Source organism: Octopus sinensis, linkage group LG1, assembly GCF_006345805.1.
Source record: "Octopus sinensis linkage group LG1, ASM634580v1, whole genome shotgun sequence".
In the NCBI taxonomy this organism is placed as follows: Eukaryota; Metazoa; Mollusca; class Cephalopoda; order Octopoda; family Octopodidae; genus Octopus; species Octopus sinensis.
In genome coordinates this window covers 14,243,787-14,263,369 of record NC_042997.1, presented here as the reverse complement: position 1 = coordinate 14,263,369, position 19,583 = coordinate 14,243,787, and the positions used below count along the sequence as shown (strand labels likewise).

General features: G+C 37.7%; 1 protein-coding gene across 2 annotated transcripts in view; it reads left to right on the top strand.

Annotated features, from left to right (window-relative positions):
- Positions 1-6,225: 6,225 nt before the first annotated feature.
- LOC115213018 (small nuclear ribonucleoprotein-associated protein B) overlaps positions 6,226-19,583 on the top strand; it is a 36,168-nt gene continuing 22,810 nt past the window's right edge. Inside the window, exons 1-4 of one of the 2 annotated variants that reach the window (XM_029781920.2) lie at positions 6,226-6,240; positions 6,546-6,690; positions 12,344-12,607; positions 18,055-18,298. In XM_029781920.2, the coding sequence (XP_029637780.1) occupies positions 6,550-6,690; positions 12,344-12,607; positions 18,055-18,298 (649 nt within the window). In that variant the 5' untranslated portion in view covers positions 6,226-6,240; positions 6,546-6,549. Of the gene's footprint in view, positions 6,241-6,545; positions 6,691-12,343; positions 12,608-18,054; positions 18,299-19,583 lie in introns of those variants that run through there. The other variant, XM_029781928.2, reaches the window with a different exon arrangement.

The window sequence follows — 19,583 nt, the reverse complement described above, 5'->3', positions numbered from 1 at the left end:
TGTGTTGTGTGTGTGTGTTGTGTGTGTGCGTGTATATATATATATATATATGTATGTATGTCTCCTACCTAATATTTTTAAACTCGCACACACATTTTCAACAAAACCCCCGAGAAGATAGCTTGAGTTATTTAACCGAAAACTCACCTGCCTGAAATTATAATTCATCTGCAGGGTCAATCTTAATCGATTTGACCGATAACGAAAAGCATTCCATCACTTTGCGATCTTTCACAATTGTTTTCCAGGTTTCACAATGCATTCCAGGTTACATTATCCAAATTATCCTTCCTTTTTTAAGACTGTAGAATGTAAACCGAGGGAGATTTGGTTGATATTTCTGATAGTGTAGGTTACTGTGTAACGGTTCTTTAGCTGGTTTGATTCAATGTTACTTCTATTGTGTGAGAAACAGTTGCTGATTAGTAATGTATATATATATATATATATATATATATATATATATATATATATATATAATATATATATATATATATATATATATATATATATATATATATATATATATATATTATATATGTTAAGGGTGAAAAGGAACACACGAGTTGATATATATGAAAAAACAAAAAAAATAGAAAATGCTAAAATAATTTTATAGTGAACATTTCAGTACCGGTTTCGGTCATTTTGAGACCTTTTCAACTGTAACGATTAAATAATTAAATTTAGAAAAATTAGAAGAAAAGTTTTTTAAAAGAATATTTCTATAGTAGTGTTCAGATTTAAGTGGCATTCTGCCTTTCTCTGACTCCCTTGTTTGCACTTGTGTGTTCGAGGTAGTTGTGAGCTCTTGGTAGGGTAGTAGAGAGAAGCTGGTGAGAAAGGGGGGTGGGAGAATCTGGGAGTGCCCTGATGGTCGTTTTTGAATGGTCAGTGGCGGCTGGCAGTCTCAGTTCAATTCAGGAGAATAATATTGACAGGCTTCTTTATAGATTAGGTAGTGTTATACTAAAACATTAGTGACAACTTAGGGGTAGGGGGTGGAGAAGAAGAGAAGAAGAAGAAGAAGGAGAAGGAGAAGGAGAAGATGACGATGATGGTGATGGTGGTGATGATTATGACGACGATGATGATGATAACGATGATGATGAAGAAGAAGAAAAGAAAAGGAGGAGAAGGAGAAGTGTGGTGATGATGGTGGCGAATGATGATGCCGATGATGATGAGAAGAAGAGAAGAAGAAGAAGAAGAAAAAAACAGAGAAGGGAGAATATGAATGTAAATATAGCTATGAAGGGGCTGATTAGTAATGGATTCTATTGAGTGTAGTATTTGTGTGTGTATATATATATTTTTTTCTTTTATTCTAAGTTGAGGTATATTAATTGTTGTGTCGTAGACCCGTTAAGAAGTGGCTTGTATTTTGTAATAAAGAGATTTTCTTTACTTATTCGTGTCTCGAGTTGTATCGTCCCTAAATTGGTAGGGGGGAATTCTGAAGTTGGTGTTTTTTGTTGGCGCAAGTATCTATGTGTTGGCTAAAAGCTATTTTTCTGTTTTGGGGAATTTTTATCTGGATCTGTGCAGGGCCATTCGTTTACGCAAACCATTTTTTGTTTGGCCTATGTACTGCTCTTGACACCCGGAGCAGGTTAGTGAGTATATTAGGTTCTCCGAGCACATGTGAAGTTGCTTTTCACTGTAAAACGTTGTCCCTGTTTGAAGGAGAACTCAGAACCCTCGATTAGATAGTCGCATATCCCGCAATTGGGTCTTCCACATTTTTTTAGTCGGCTCTCTGTGTTGAAGAGTGAATTCGGGCTTGTGTAAGGAGACTTTCATAGATCTAGGCTGTCTTTTGCTTTTTATGATCGTGGTGTTTGGAGGATTGTGTTCATTCTGTGGTCTTTTTTTAGGAGGGGTATGTTGTGGAGGATGGTGTCGAAGGCTTCGTTATGAGAGGGTTGTGTGTGGAGATGTATGGTAAGGTTTGGTTGTAAGTTTTTCTTTGATTTGGGATGTCTCAGTTCCTTGATGTTAAGTTGAAGGCACGTTGAATGCATTTGTCAATAAGTGAAGGTGGATAGTTCCTGTGATTAGGGTATCTTTTAGTTCTTGTAGTCGTGTGTCTCTGGTGTTTGCGTTAGAGACTATAGTGCATATCCTTTTTGCTAGATTGAAGGGGATATTCATCCTGGTGTGTCTGGGGTGGCATGAATTGAATGGAAATATTGCTTAGAGTCTGTAGGCTTATAGTATATGTCTGTTTCTATTATATTATTAGCTTTCTTAATGAGGATATCGAGGAAGGGGAGTTGTTGTTGGCTATATTCCATCGTGAATTGGATGTTTACGTCCAGTCCGTTTAAAATTTTCTGGAATTCTATGAGTTTTTCTATATTTTTATGCCTGTCAATATAAATATTCTCCTGAATTGAACTGAGACTGCCAGCCGCCACTGACCATTCAAAATACGACCATCAGGGCACTCCCAGATTCTCCCACCCCCCTTTCCTCACCAGCCTCTCTCTACTACCCTACCAAGAGCTCACAACTACCTCGAACACACAAGTGCAAACAAGGGAGTCAGAGAAAGGCAGAATGCCACTTAAATCTGAACACTACTATAGAAATATTCTTTTAAAAAAACTTTTCTTCTAATTTTTCTAAATTTAATTATTTATCGTTACAGTTGAAAAGGTCTCAAAATGACCGAAACCGGTACTGAAATGTTCACTATAAAATTATTTTAGCATTTTCTATTTTTTACTGTGTTTTATATATATATATATATATAATATATATATATATATATATTTATTAATAGAAGACGCTATGTATTGAGTACCTTACTTACTGTGGTTAACCCCGGATCAACCCGGGACCTACATATATATATTATATATATATATATATATATATATATATATATATATATATATATATATATATTAATATATAATAATATATATATATATATATATATATATATAAATATATAAATATATAAATATATATATATATTTAAAAAAAAAATTTTTTTTATATTTGTTAAGGTGGCGAGCTGGCAGAAACGTTAGCACGCCGGGCGACCTGCGTATCCGTATTTCGTCTGTCGTTACGTTCCGAGTTCAAATTCCGCCGAGGTCGACTTTGCCTTTCATCCTTTCGGGGTTGATAAATTAAGTACCAGTTACGCACTGGAGTCGATGTAATCGACTTAATCCCTTTGTCTGTCCTTGTTTGTCCCCTCTGTGTTTAGCCCCTTGTGGGTAGTAAAGAAATATATATATATATATATATATATATATATATATATATATGTATATATATATATGTATATATATATATACGTGTTATATATATATATATATATATATATATACGTGTTATATATATATATATATATATACACGTGTGTGTGTGTTTGTCCCCCACCATCACTTGACAACTGATGCTGGTGTGTTTACGTTCCTGGCTTGGCGAAAGACCCGATAGAATAAGTACTAGGCTTACAAAGAATAAGTCCTGTGGTTGTGTTGTTCGACTAAAGGCGGTGCTGTAGTATGTCCGCAGTCAAATGACTGAAATAAATAAAAGAAAATAAAAAAAAAGAATGAAGAATAACTCATTTTTGTGCATTTTGAAATTCTCAAAACGACTCTTCCACTGTGTAATTGTTTCGTTGTCATAGTTTCATGTGTTGTCTTTTACTGGTTTCTGTCACTGGATTGCGACCATGCTGGGGCACTGTCTAAAAATCTTTAGCCGAACAAATCGGTCCCCGTACATAATTGTACATTATTTTTAAAAGGTACCGGTACCTGTTCCATCGATGATTTTTTTGTCGAACCGCCAAGTTACAGGGACGTAAACAAACCAACACCGGATGTCAAGTGGTGGTGGTGGTGGTGGTGGTAGTGGGGCAAGCACAATCTGAAAGACACTCCGGTGCGTGCGTACAGACACACACACACACACATGCGCGCGCGCACACACACACACACACACACACACACACACACACACACACACACACACATACACACACAGAGTTCCCGTCTACCAAATCTACTCACAAGGCATTGGTCGGTCCGGTGCAATAGTACATGTTTGCATAGCGAGATTTTTTTAATTGCAGCTATGGCTAAGCATGGCGAGCTGGCAGAACCGTTAGCACGCCGGGCGAAATGCGTAGCCGTATTTCGTCTGCCGTTACGCTACGTTCTGAGTTCAAATTCCGCCGAGGTCGACTTTGCCTTTCATCCTTTCGGGGTCGATAAATTAAGTACCAGTTACGCACTGGGGTCGATGTAATCGACTTAATTCGTTTGTCTGTCCTTGTTTGTCCCCTCTATGTTTAGCCCCTTGTGGGTAATAAAGAAATACGTATTTCGTCTGCCGTTACGCTCTGAGTTCAAATTCCGCCGAGGTCGACTTTGCCTTTCATCCTTTCGAGGTCGATAAATTAAGTACCAGTTACGCACTGGGGTCGATGTAATCGACTTAATTCGTTTGTCTGTCCTTGTTTGTCCCCTCTATGTTTAGCCCCTTGTGGGAAATAATGAAACATATTTAAGAAATATCATTACAGCATTATAGAGATATTACCTCTCTACAATTTATAAATGCAATCTAAAATGATTTTACCTGATAACTTTCAATTTCATTTTTAAAATGATTAAATTTTATAAGGCATCAGTATTAGCTTTAAGTGTTGGCTAAAAAGACGCAAAAGAGGCCTAAATGGTCGAAACAAATAACATAGGCGCAGGAGTGGCTGTGTGGTAAGTATCTTGTTTACCAGCCAGATGGTTCCGGGTTCAGTCCCACTGCGTAGCACCTTGGGCAAGTGTCTTCTATAGCCTCGGGCCGACCAAAGCCTTGTGAGTGGATTTGGTAGACGGAAACTGAAGGAAGCCCGTCGTGTATATATGTATATATATATATATGTAAGCGTGTGTGTGTTTGTGTGTCTGTGTTTGTCCCCCTAGCATTGCCTGACAACCGATGCTGGTGTGTTTACGTCCCCGTTACTTAGCGGTTCGGCAAAAGAGAACGATAGAATAAGTACTGGGCTTACAAAAGAATAAGACCCGGGGTCGAGTTGCTCGATTAAAGGCGGTGCTCCAGCATGGCCACAGTCAAATGACTGAAACAAGTAAAAGAGTAAAAAGAGAGTCTGACAGATTCTTAGTTTGGTGCTTGTTAAGTTAAAACAAAAAAATTTAGTCATTTGCGTTGTTTTATGAATTTGTAAGAAATCAATCTGTCTCTGCCACTCTCCCCTCTCTCTACACACGCATATATACATATACACTTATGTCTTATAGGCAGTGATATGGGAATTCACTGTAGCCTGTATTGCTGTTTGCTGAAATCTGAAGTTAAAAATGTTATTGCTACCATGAAAACAGTAAATATGTGAACGTGTTGGCGAGCTGGAAGAAACGTTAGCACGCCGGGCGAAATGCGTAGCCGTATTTCGTCTGCCGTTACGTTCTGGGTTCAAAATCCGCCGAGGTCGACTTTGCCTTTCATCCTTTCAGGGTCGATAAATTAAGTACCAGTTACGCACTGGGGTCGATGTAATCGACTTAATCCGTTTGTCTGTCCTTGTTTGTCCCCTCTATGTTTAGCCCCTTGTGGGCAATAAAGAAATATATATGAGTAAGAAGTTGTAAAGATCTTTCACACTATATAAAAAGTGAACAGATGTCGGTCATGTATCAAAATTCTGTTTAAAACAGGACTCTCTGATATATTCCTCCGCTCTTTGGTGATTGCCTTCTGTAACACAACTGAATTAACGTAAACTTAAAGAACACATATATCTTTACTTAATATGATCAAGAACCTGCTGAAGTCGACCTTAATTTCCATCCTTTTCGGGGTTCATTTAATAAGTACCAGTTGGACACTGAGGTCAGTCTAATCGACTTATCTCTTCCCTGAAATTGATGGCCTTGTGCCAAAATTTTAAACCAATATGATCTAAAACCAAAATTATCTAAATCTAAGAAAGATAATTCAGTAAAAAACAATTCGAGTTATTTCCCTTAAAACCTTAAAGATTTGTACAATATCTAAAATGTCAGTCTAATTAAGGTAAATATATTTAATAATATAAAAGAATGTTTTGAAACGTATACATGTTTAAAATAAAATAAAATGTAATACAATGTAAACTGTTGTTATATTTCGGTATGTTGTTTTGCGCATTCTGCTTCATTAATCTCAAGGATTGGCCTTAACTTTTAACCATCACCTATCGATAAAGTAATATACTTTTCTACTCTAGGCATAAGGGAGGGAGCCGGCATGCTAACGTTTCTGCCTATCGATAAAGTAATATTAAAACACAGATATATCTAAATTATTCTAAGGGCTTTGCTATCTGACAACAAAAAGAATGATCTTAATTTGCATAACGTAAAAATGTGCTTGAATTTAAAGTTTGAATATATATTTTATTTTAAAATACTATAATATATTATTTATAAATCAAAATAACAAAATCGAAATAAATAAAATGTATACAATCAGCTGAAAACCGGCTTGATTTTATTTTTTTATGTCGTTAGGGAGATGTTCGGAGGTTTACATTTACTGCGAAGATGCTCTGCTTATAAATTAGCCAATGAGGAAGCGGTATTCAATCGTTTTCTAGTCGGGTTTTGTAAATTTCACCCACGTTGTTGCTGGTTTTTAATCAACGGCATCAAAATGGTAAGTTTTGAAAATATATTCTGTTTTCGTTCCTTATGAGTTTTATTTTACACTTTTCTAATTTTGACGATCCAACGTTTAAGGGATATAGTATTTATTTGATCACTGTACTAACCGGCGGCAGCCAGTATAAAAAAAATGGCGCGTGTTGTTTTCATATAGTATGGTTGCACTTAAATATATATGTATATATATCAGCCCTGTTAGAAATTTTTTCTTATGTTTAATATACTTTTTCTTTCCTAAATATTCTGGTTAAAGTGATTATAAACATCATATATAACCATATGATCTGTAACTATTCTTGTTTCGAAAATAAACATCCATTGTTTATGTATTAAAGGTTTTTGGTTTTAAAATTCGAAGTATATTACTTTTACGTAAAGAGACGTTTTGTTTATTTTAACCACAGTCCAATGATTGTAACTAGTAAAAAGGATATAAATTTTCTGTTATATTTGTTACTGTTTACATAGAACTCGCTGATACTATGGAGTTATGTTCAATGAGTTGAATAATCGTGTGATTTTCTGACGCATGTAGTACATATGCTCTTCGATAGTTTTTCATTAGTGTTGTGATGGCCGGAAAAATTTCTGAAAATTGTTATCTAAGATTATTTAAAATACTTATGTATTTAATCTCCGGTATTCTGTCTTGGAACTATTTCTCATTCAACACTGGTTTTAGTCTTTAAGGGACGTAATCGTTCTCTTTTCATTAAAATATTTTTAGAAATCTACTTGATGTTGTCGATTTGAATTGCTTTTTACATTTACCATTGAGTTTTTCGTTGTCTGTTGACGGGTGCCAAGTGGGCTTAGGTGGAGGTAGTATGGAACCAGCTTGTTCTTAGGAGTAAATATCATTTTAGTAGTGGTCTCTACATTACATGTTGAAGTCTATTCCTGAATAACACTATGTTATTCAGTCGGGTCCTATTTTTCGTATAGCAGCTGCGCCACTCCAGAAACGATAATGCTCCGTCCATTATTCTAAAAGCACTGCATGTTAGAGCAAGCCCCTATTTGTATCAAGCTAAATCTTTTTCAGTTACATTTATATAGCCTGATTTTGAAAACCTACCACAGTGTGTTCCTTCCTCTGGAAGAGTACTCTTGACCCTGCTAACCATTATAGCTATAATTACAGTTGTTCTCTTCCTTACTTTGATCTCTTATAACTTTCTGAAAAATGGATATTCTTCAATAAAATTTTACAACATCGTAGAGGTTAAAAAGACAACTTATAGCAACCATCTTCTCCAACACTTTGAGTCTCTCTCTCCCTTTAAAGACCCAGTATGATTTGTGAAACTAGATCTACTGGAGCCCTACTCTCTTATGTTACCAACAGTCTCTCACCCTCAATATATAGTGAAAGCAGTGTTGGCCAACATATACAATGCTTTCAACTGTGTCCAACAGACAAATCTGTCAAAGCTGCTCCATTCATCTTCTGATACTTATAGCTTCCTGTTACATCGCACTATCACATATCAGATGTTGGAACTATTTGATGCCAACTAACAAGCCTGATGTACCTTCAGGTTTGGTTTTGTCCTCTGTCCTGTGCTGTTACCTCAAACAATACTCACTCTTATGCAGTCTTAACTTTTCATATCCAAGTTAGGCACCTCATGCACTGACTCTATGAACAGAATTCTTAGAAACATTCTCCAATACAGCCCTGCCAATCTTATCTCATTCAACTGCAAAATGAGACAAACACTGCAAGCATTGTAAAAACAGTGCATCTCATTCCCCCTCAACAAAAATTAAAATCAACTGGAAACCTGCTGGGAATCCTATATGCTGATGACCTTGCCCTTATAGATGAATCACTACTAGTTATAGAAGCAAGGTCTAGAATTGAAGGGCCTTAGAGTTAACCTAGCAAAAACCAAAGTCTTAGTAAATAGGAAGGCAGACAACTCACAAATCCCTTCAGGTAGATGGCTCTGTCTGATCTGTAGAAAAGACATGGGTGTAAGCACCTGGCGTAAGCTTTGGACACATGAAAGGTGCAGCAATACTAGAGGAAGGTTAACAGGGAAAATAGCTTTTGTATGTGAAAGATGTACAGAAAATAGACTCTATAAACTGCCAGTGGGGTAAGCTAGAGGAAGTAGATAGCTTCTGATATCTAGGTGACCAAGTTAGTAGTAGCGGCGGATGCTCTGAAAGTGTAGCTGTGAAAATAAGATTAGACTGGACAAAGTTCAGAGAGCTCCTAACTCTGCTGGCAACAAAGGGTTTTTCAGAGTGAAAGGCAGATTGCATGATGCCTGTGTGTGTGTGTGTGTACAGCTATACTACATGGCAGTGAAACATGGGCTGTAACAGCCGAGGACATGCATAGGCTTAAAAGAAATGAAACCAGCATGCTTCGCTTGATGTGCATGTTTGACAGACTGGTTGGCGTTAGGAAGGGCATCCAACTGTAGAAACCATACCAAATCAGACTAGAGTTTGGTATAGCCTTCCAGCTTGCCAGCTCTGGTCAAACTGTCCAACCCATGCATGGACAACGGATGTTAAATGATGATGATGAACTCCTAACCCAGATTAGGTCATTTCACATTTTTGACTGTAGATACTGCAGTAGATTGCATGCTAAAGTAGCACCTTTATCTCTTTTCTTCATGTCATCCATAGTGGGTCCATCTGCCCAGGCCCTGCACTAATGTCTAAGCTTAGAACCATGACTCTGGAATACTCACCTTGTTTTTTTCTTGCAGCTCTTGACTTGCATTAGTTTAAACAGAAGATTAACGATGTCACTTATTGGTTTTGGAGGTTCTCATAGCTCTTTTCTCTACACCAAACTATAAAGCAAAACAAAAAGTTTGTTCACTAGATTGGAGTCATAGATGAATGATGTCTATGGTGGAGCAAATGACAAGCTTAGTTGACTCAGTACAAAGGATTATCATCATCATCCTCATTTAATGTTCGCTTTCCATACTGGCATGGCTTGGACGATTTGACTGAGGTCTGGCGAACCAGATGGCTGCACCATACTTCAATCTGACCTGGCAGAGTTTCTACAGCTGGATGCCCTTAACGCCAACCACTCCGAGAGTGTAGTGGGTGCTTTTATGTGCCACCAGCACGAGGGCCAGTTAGGTGGTACTGGGGCAACGGCCATGCTCAAATGGTGCTTTTTATGTGTGACCTGCACACGGGGCCAGTCCAGTGGCACTGGCAACGACCTCGCTCAAATGTTTTTTTTTTCACGTGCCACCAGCACAAGTGCTAGTAAGGCGACGCAGGTAACGATCACGCTCAAATGGTGTCTTTAATGTGCCATCGGCACGAAGGCTAGCTTGTTGCTCTGGCAACGATCTCACTCGTACGGTACTCTTAGCACTCCACTAGCAACGGATGCCAGTCACTGAGTTTGATTTCGATTTCACACTAATGAGGAAGTTAGTTGACAATCATCATCATTGTTTAATGTCCTTTTTCCATGCTGGCATGAGTTGGATGACTTGACAGGTGCTGGAGAGCTGTCCAGACTCCAATTGTTTGTTGTGGCATGGTTTATATGGCTGGATGCCCTTCCTAATGCCATCCATTTTACAGAATGTGTTGTGTGCATTTTACATGCCACCGGCATGGGTGCTTCTGTGCAGCACCAGCATGAGTGCACTTTATGTGGCTTCGGCACTTGTAAAGGACAAGCCAGTATGCATAGATGACAGCAGTTTTACTTAGCTTGATGCGTCTTCTCAAGTACAGCGAATCGCCACAAATCCTGGTCCCTTGCCATTTCCTCAGTGTGGCCCAGTGTCTGGAGATCCTTTCTCACCACTTCCTCCCACGTCTTCTTGGGTCTACCCCTTCCACAGTTTCCCTCCACAATTAGAGCTCAGCTCTTCTTTATGCAGCTGCCCTCAGAAAACCAACATTTACACTTACCAATAATTTTGTGCTTTGAATATGAAAGCTATGAAGTATTTAAAACTAGTAATAAATTAGTAATAAAGCAAATTAATTTATCTTCTTGCATGCATATACTGATGTCTTTAATAATATTTCAGAGGGAGTATATGTCATCTTTGAAATTGATTTCTTATTAAAGGTATAGAGTGATGTATGCAAAGGCAATGTTGGTTCTGCCTAGGACATTTGATTGTATAGATGATGAATGTTACCAGTAGAGGGATCCCAGGTATAGGAATTGCTGTATGATTAAGAAGTTTGCTTTGCCATCACAAGGTCTTAGATTAATTTTGTTACACAGTATTTTGAGAAATTGTTTTCTACTGTAGCCTTTGATTGACCCAATCCTCATGCATTTGGATAGACAGGAAATTGTGGAATCTTGTCAAAGGTACTGTACATGTAACTCAAAGGACTAACATTGTTACTCTTATTCTGTGTGAGGATTAGGTTATGGTTAGGAGTGTCATAGAATACTCAGCTACCTGAGAGCTGGAATATTCATTTGAAATGAAAGAGCATCCATAGAAGACAGAAGTGATGTCTGAACTTAGGATATTGTGAACCTTGTAGATATGGTAATGAGAAGGTTGATTATAAGTAGTGATGTGGGATGTGACACTTAGTGTACCCATGCAGACATGGAAAAACTGGTGATGATTGAAGACAGTGATATATGGAGTACAGTTTTTCTCAGTGATAATGGGAAGTGATTTGTAAATATCACCGAGAAAAATATTGGATAATAGATTTGAATGGGATCATGTTAGGGCTTTTTTTTTTCCATGCTAGCATGGTTCAAATGGAATTCATTAAGGTAGATTTTGTATGATTGGATGCCCTTCCAATTGCAAATCCTTATTGGTTTCCAAGCAAGGTAATGTTTCCCCATGGCCAGACTTGTTTTCATGGGGGGATTGGAAATGTGATATCTTGTATGACAATAATGAATATTTACAATTATCACATATTGGCAAGACAAAGAGAAATTAACAGACACATATTACGTACACTACAGACTTCTTTCAGTTTGTGTCTACCAAATCCAGTTGTAAGGCTTTAGATGGCCCGGGGATTTAATAGAAGACACTTGCCCAAGGTTCTATACAGCAGGACTGAACCTGAATGGATAGAATTGAAACTTCTTAAGCACACAACCATGCCTTGGTCTAAAATGATATTAGTTTCAACAGAGAAGTCAAGCAGAAAAGAAGAAAAACAGTAAGAAAGTGAGAGTTGTTGACTGTCCAAGGATTGTTGTGAGAATTTTGTTGTTGTTGCTTTAGTGTCTTTGATTTGATATAATTCTAAGTACTTTCATATTGTAGTTGTGAACAGGAATGATAGATTGCTAATAAAATAAATACCTAAAGTTCTGAGATGAGTTCCAATACTGTTTCTTGGACTATTAATCTTATTATTAGAATATTTATTTACATTACAGTTCAATCCCTAATGGTTATCAAAGTTTCTTATTCCTTAGGATGTACATTATTCCAACTTCAGAATCCTTATTTCTAAACAAAGAGTGTAGTGATGTCTCCCTTCACTAACTCATTATTTGAGTTTAGCCAAGGACAGTGTAAATCTTGATGAATAAAGGCACATGATGATTGTAGTTGGTAATCAAATTGATTGAAGCATTATGTAAATGTACTCACGATAACTTCTTATCTTAAATGTTAATATTTCACTTCCCTTTTCAGACGGTGGGCAAAAGTTCAAAGATGCTCCAGCACATCAATTACAGGGTACGATGTACCCTGCAAGATGGCCGGATTTTTATTGGTACTTTCAAAGCCTTCGACAAACACATGAATTTAATCCTTGGTGATTGTGATGAATTTAGGAAGATCAAGCCCAAAAGTAGTAAACAGGGTGAAAGAGAAGAAAAAAGAGTTCTTGGATTAGTATTACTACGAGGAGAACATTTAGTATCTATGACTGTTGAAGGACCCCCACCAGCTGAGGTAAGTTCTTGTTCCATATTTCTTTGTTTATATTATTGGAAATATTCTTATAAGTATTTGTATAAGACCTGTCCACCACAGCAGAATTGTTAATGCTCCCCTCCCAGTTGAAGGAATTTTTGCTTTGCAAGAGCCCCTTGCTGGTGTCATGTAAAAAGCACCCATGTTGGTGCCATGTAAAAATTCTCTGTGTTGGTGCTGCGTAAAAACCATATGGCAGTGCTTTGAAAAGAATATCTGTGCTGGTGCTATGTAAAAAAGCATCCAGCACACTGTAAAATGGTTGGCATTGAGAAGAGTATCAGCTACGAAACCGAGCCAAATAAGACTGGAACCTGGTACAGCTCTCCAGCTTGGTCAAACTGTCCAACCCATGTCCACATGGAAAAATGGACAGTAAATGATGATGATGAAGTATAATGATTTTGGAGTTTATTAAAATATCTGACTGACATTAGTTCTAATGTTGAATGTTTTTCTTATCAGTTGGAACTGTCTAATAAGATTCTTTACCTTAGAATTTATTGCTAAAATACTGAGTTATGGATGCTTTGAAGCCTACTGTGTTGGCTTTTGACCTCTACTACGAAATGTAAGTTACAAGTATCGAAGAATGGGAGTATCTTAGCAACCAACCCACAATATGCATAATTTTAAGCATTCTTTACATGTAACGACTAAGCTGATTTAAATTGACTTAATTACTATTTTATAAACACAAAACACTAAGGTTAAACTGATTTAGTTGCTGTTTTAACACTAAAATAACCGATGCTGGTGTGTTTACGTCCCGGATCAGCAAAAGAGACTGATAGAATAAGTACTAGGCTTCCAAAGAATAAGTCCTGCGGTTGATTTGCTTGACCAAAGGCAGTGCTCCAGCATGGCCACAATCAAATGACTGAAACAAGTAAAAGAGTAAAACTGAATTAACATTTTGTAATATACTTAATATGCATTCTTGACATGTGACTGATAAGATTAATTAAACTGGAAAATGCTCCCATTCTCTGCTGTTGTCACATCCTATTTTCATCAGAAGTGAAAGTTGACATGGTTAGCTTCAAAGCATCCATATTTAATGATATAACCACTTTGACAATTTAAATTAACTGTAACATTTGTGGGGGAAAATGAAGTCTAAACAAATTGAATTAGTTCACCTTTAATATCAATCATCATCATCATTTAATGTCTGCTTTCCATGCTGGCTTGGGTTGGATGGTTTGACTGAGAACTAGCAAGCCAGAAGGCTGTAACAGGCTCCAGTCTCATCTGGCAAAGTTTCTACAGCTGGATGCCCTTCCTAATGCCAACCACTCTGAGAGTGTAGTGGCTGCTTTTTACATGCCACTGGCACGAAGACCAGTGAGGCAGTACTGGCATCAATTATGCTTGAATGGTGCTTTTTACGTGCCACTGGCACGAAGACCAGTCAGGCAGTACTGACATCAATTATGCTTGAATGCTGCTTTTTACGTGTCACTGGCACCGGAGCCAGTCAGACAGCACAGGCATCAACCTCAACAATGACTTCACTTGACTCAACAGGTCTTCGCAAGCATAGTTTATTGCCCAATGATTGAAGGGTACTCTTAAATGGATCAGTTATGCTGCACTGGCATAGGCCATGGTTATGGTCTCACTTGCTGGATCTTCTCAAGCACAGCATATCTCCAAAGGTCTCCGTCACTCATCGTTGCCTCTGTGAGGCCCAACGTTGGAAGGTTGTGCTTCACCACCTCATCCCAGGTCTTCTATAGGTTCCCTCTACTACTAGGGCATGACAATTTTTCACACAGCTGTCCTCATCCATACACAACACTTTTCCATACCAGTGCAGTCGTCTCTCTTGCACACCATGCTTCTTATGTTCAACTTTTGTCTCAGGGCACTTACACTCTCTTGTGTATGCATACTAACGTTACACATCCAGCGGAGCATACTAGCTTCATTTCTTGCAAGCTTACGCATATCCTCAGCTGTCACGGCCCATGTTTCACTTCCAAGTAACATGCCTGTTCGCACGTGTGTGTCATACAGTCTACCTTTTACTCTGAATGAGTGGCCCTTTGTTACCAGCAGAGGTAGAAGTTGTCTGAACTTTGCCCAGGCTATTCTTATTCTAGCAGCTACACTCTCTGAGCATCCACTACTGCTACTGACTTGTCACTTAGGTAACGGAAGCTATCAACTACTTCTAGTTTTTCCCTGTAGCATGTGACGGAAGCTGTTTTCAATGTTTATTGCCCCTGAGCATTTGCCACACACAAAGACTATCTTCTCAGTTAGCCTTCCTTTGATATTGCTGCACCTCTTGTATGTCCATAGATTACACTGAGTACATCTTATGGAGTTTCTACAGATCGAGCAGGGCCATCTAGCTGAAGGGATTTGTGATTTGTCTACCTTCCTACTTATTACGACTTTGGTTTTAGCTAGATTGACTCTAAAGCCCTTTGATTCTAGACCTTGCTTCCACACCTGAAACTTCTCTAGTTCTGATAGTGACTCTGCTATTAGAGCAAGGTCTTCAGCATAGAGAAGCTCCCAGGAGCATCCTGTCTTGACTTCATCTGTTATTGCCTGGAGATGATGAATAAGATGGGGCTGAGGACCGATCCTTGATGAACCCCTACCTAGAATTCTTCACTATACTCGTTGCCAACCCTCACCTTACTGACAGCATCCCTGTACATGGCTTGTACAGCTCTCACTAACAACTCATCTTTCTCTGGTTTCTGCATTGACCACCAGATAAGGGATTGGGGGACCAAAAAACAAAATATTTATTATGTTATATTGATTAATTATGTTGTGATAGTAGTAACAATATAGCTAAAAATAAGGATCAAATAGAAAGTATGTGAACTTAGCCAGGCACAATGTATCTTCTCTACAGGAAAACGCCTTTTCCTATCTCTCTATCATTCTTGTTTCTCAACACCTGGCATAAGCCACCTACCTCAGTACTACACATTCCTCAGGGGCAATAAACACTGAAAATGTGCAGAAAACAGCTTCCGTCCCATGCTACGGGGAAAAACTAGAAGTAGTTGATAGCTTCTGTTACCTTTGTCTGGCTTCACACCTTCAAAGGCATGTGAAATAGGATATCCCTTAACTAAAGGAAAATCAAGTAAAAGTTAGTGACAGTAAAGGTACTCTGCTGCGAAATAATGTTTAATCTGTACTTATTGAAATAAGGACATTGAACAAATGAGTGAATGAAAATATATCGTTGCTATTAAACTGTCATATAGGTATGGATGCTATGTTAAACTGTCATATGTCCAATTTTGGTCAAATGCGGTTTCTTTTTTCAATATTTATTTTTGCTTGCAATAGCTGGTTCTTTTGGTCAAATGATCATATCTCCAGCTGCTTCAGATGCCAAGATATCAAAAATTGTCAGAGTTTTTGCTATGGAATGGTGAAATTATTTTTCCATTTTCTGAAAAAGCAACGTTTTGGACTTACGGCACTTTTGCATAATAGCAACGATTATATATATATAGTTGCATGTGTTTGTTTACATTTGTAATTTTCTGAGCTACCTACCACCTGAATCATCGTTGTCAAATTGTCAAGAAATGCCTACTTTCAAAGCTGTGTGGAATAATAGATCCCTTACTTGAAAAACAGGTATGGACTAGCAACTAGAAGGGCATCCATCTGTAAAAGAATGTTTTGATAATGTATTCATCTAACCCATGCTAGTATGGGGAAAATCAGACCTAAAGTGAGTGACTGAATGAAACCCTGAGAAATATAAAAGTTCTTAAAGCTGAAAGTCCATGATTTGAACCTAGCTGGGTCTTGTCAGCTTTGGTGTGGTTACAGCCACTCCTGTTTACTATATAAACCAACTAGCAGTATTGCCCGGCGTTGCTCGGGTTTGTAAGGGAAATAACTATATAAGCATTTTTAGAGAGTTATAGCCAAAAAAATGCATTAAAAATGGAAAAAAAAATGATGGTAAATTTTTTTTTACATCGACTCATCGTAGGCATTTTTAGAGAGTTACTTCCCTTATATAATAGCGAAAAAATGCATTAAAATGGAAAAAAATGATGGTAAATTTTTTTTTAAATTGTAGACTCATCGTAGACGCGCGCTAATACCCAGAAGGGCTCAATATGAATCACGATATAAGATACCCGCTTTTGGTTAAACTGCACCGCAAAATGTGGGAGTAGTTAGGAATCTAAATCGTTGGAGACAGACACACAACTTCTCTTTTATATATAAAGATATCCAGAAAAATTCAATTGGTTATGTAATTTTGGCAATAACTCTTTGGGGCAAATTACATAACACAATATAGAATGTGATTTAATAGTTTTAGTAGCAAGTCAAACAACACTGCTTCGATTGTTAGTCTTTCAAGGGCTTATAACTCAAACATTGTTGTAGAGCAAGACTAGAATTACTTTCCTATATATTTAATTAAATTAATCATATATTCAATGGTATGTAATTTTATGGCAGGGTAGTTGTCTGACTCCAACATTCTATGGCAGCAGGTGGTTCGCTGTCTCTTGACTCTGTTTAGCAGAGGTTTTGTTGAATGCCTCCAGTCCTGTATGGCAGAAAAGCAGTCGATTGTCTCAGTCTTTTATGACAGTGATTCAACTGTTTTGCTTTTCATTCATCTGACATTAGGTTATTCTGCATTTATCTGTCATACTTAATTAAGAAACAAGTCAAAGTAGACCTTGCAGGTGCTGGGGTCATGTAAAAAGCAGTCAGTCTGCTCTGTAAAGTGGTTGGCATTAGGAAGGACATCCTGTAGTAAAAACCATGTCAAAGCAGATCTCACCAGTGTTAGTTCCATGTAATACACACCCAGTTCACTCTGTAAAGTGGTTGGCATCAGGAAGGGCATCCAACCACACACAAAAAAATACTTTGCCAAAGCAGACAGTGGAACTTTGTGTAGTCCTCAGACTTACCAGCTCCTGTCAAACCATCCAACTCATGCCAGCATGGAAGACAGATATTAAAGGAGGATGATAATGACATTCATATCACACTTCAAAATTTTATTATAATTTTAATCCTCTCGCATTCAGAAATGCTTATTGACATTATTTTGAATAGATCATTTATTGTGTTGCTTTGCGGTTTCATTGATGTGCTTGTATATTTTCATCAGGATGTTGCAGGATAGGTGTGAGAGGCTGGATCTGGCTGGTGTGAATATAAAACAGACTATTTCGGCTAGATATTGTTGGATTAATGATGACAGTCTATCACAGACAAACAGTTTCCCCCAAAATTGTTTGTTTCTTTTGGTACCAAATATTTGCTAGTTCAAATTACGTCTACTTATTTGTTCTATTTTAAATTGAATTAAGCAAGTGTGATACTGTAGCTGTAGTCAATTTGCTACGTCTGATGAAACTAATGATTGTTTATGTGTTTCTTTTCCTCAAATATTCTAGGAGGGCATTGCTCGTGTTCCATTGGCTGGTGCTGCCCCTGGTACAGGTATGGGCCGAGCTGCTGGACGTGGTGTTCCTGCAGCTCCCGGAAGTTCGGGTACTGCAGCCCCTGGTTTGCAAGGACCTGTACGTGGTGTTGGAGGACCATCACAACAGATGATGACACCGCAAGCTCGGGCGACATCAGTTGCAGCACCACCTCAACCACGACCTGGACAGATGGGAGCTCCTCCCAGAATGCAAGGTTAGTGATTTTTTCTTTTTAAATTACTAATTATTTTATTTTTATTTTTATTTTTATTTTTTCTTCTTGAACTATAAAGTAGTTCTAATTTCAGTTACTTTGACTCACAACCAAGTTTATAGCAGGTGATTATCATACAGATTAAACATATCAAATATTAGAGAAAATTTTAACAATGTCTATTTAAGATTATTGGTCTTTTTCTGATTCTTTTATTCTTTTACTTGTTTCAGTCATCAGACTGTGGGACTGAGCCTGGAACCATGTGGTTGGGAAGCAAGCTTCTTACCACACAGACACGCCTGCGCCTGGTGTTAGACAATTATTTTGTACGTTTTCCTTCTTCGTTCACCATAATCATTGTTCCACGAGGATTTACGCACTATTTCGAATTCAGAAATTCAAATTTTCTCTTTGCCTTCTACCTGTCGTAGCAAGGTACATTACTCTGCTTAATTTTGCCTGGTTATGTGGAAGAGTTATCACTCTTCTATCATTACCTACTCGTTAGCAATAGAACAAGCAATTGTGAACAAAGGTGAAATCTTGCTTCTGTTAACACAGTTTACAGTTTTTAAAAACTTGTGATATGCTGAAGACTAATTCTTCAGTGAATCTCTCTCTGTTCATGGTAATAGTGAAGCAGAACACTCTCGGAGTGGTTGGCGTTAGGAAGGGCATCCAGCCGTAGAAACTCTGCCAGATCAGATTGGAGTCTGGTGCAGCCATCTGGTTTGCCAGTCCACTGTCAAATCGTCCAACCCATGCTAGCATGGAAAGCGTACATTAAATGATGATGATGATGAACCTTAATGGTAGAATTTTCAGTTTTAGACAAATTGTTCTGTGATGAAAAATGGTGCAGATAGCTTTAGAATGTATCTCAAAGAAAGAAATAACTGTTAAATTCTAATTGTTGAAACACAAAACCTCCATTTCTGCAGTAGATGATGAATGGGTTGTGGTATTCATGCTTTCTAAGTTGTATTAGCGGCAGAACAAAGAAATTGAAGTAGCTTTGGTCAAAAATTTAATCTCGAGTCTCCTTGATTACACTTAACTTTTGTGTTAAGGAGTTTACAGTTGATTGAAGTGATATCCGTATTGTTTGGTGCGTATGTTTATTTTATCAACTGAAGTGAAAAGTAAAATTGATTTCAGTTGAGTTACTATTCACTGTAAACCATTCAGTACTATATGTGTCTTGGTTGTCTACATTACAGTAGATTATTACGGTCTTAGTTGTTTAGTAAGAAATCAGCCCTGATCGAACAAGTCTATAATT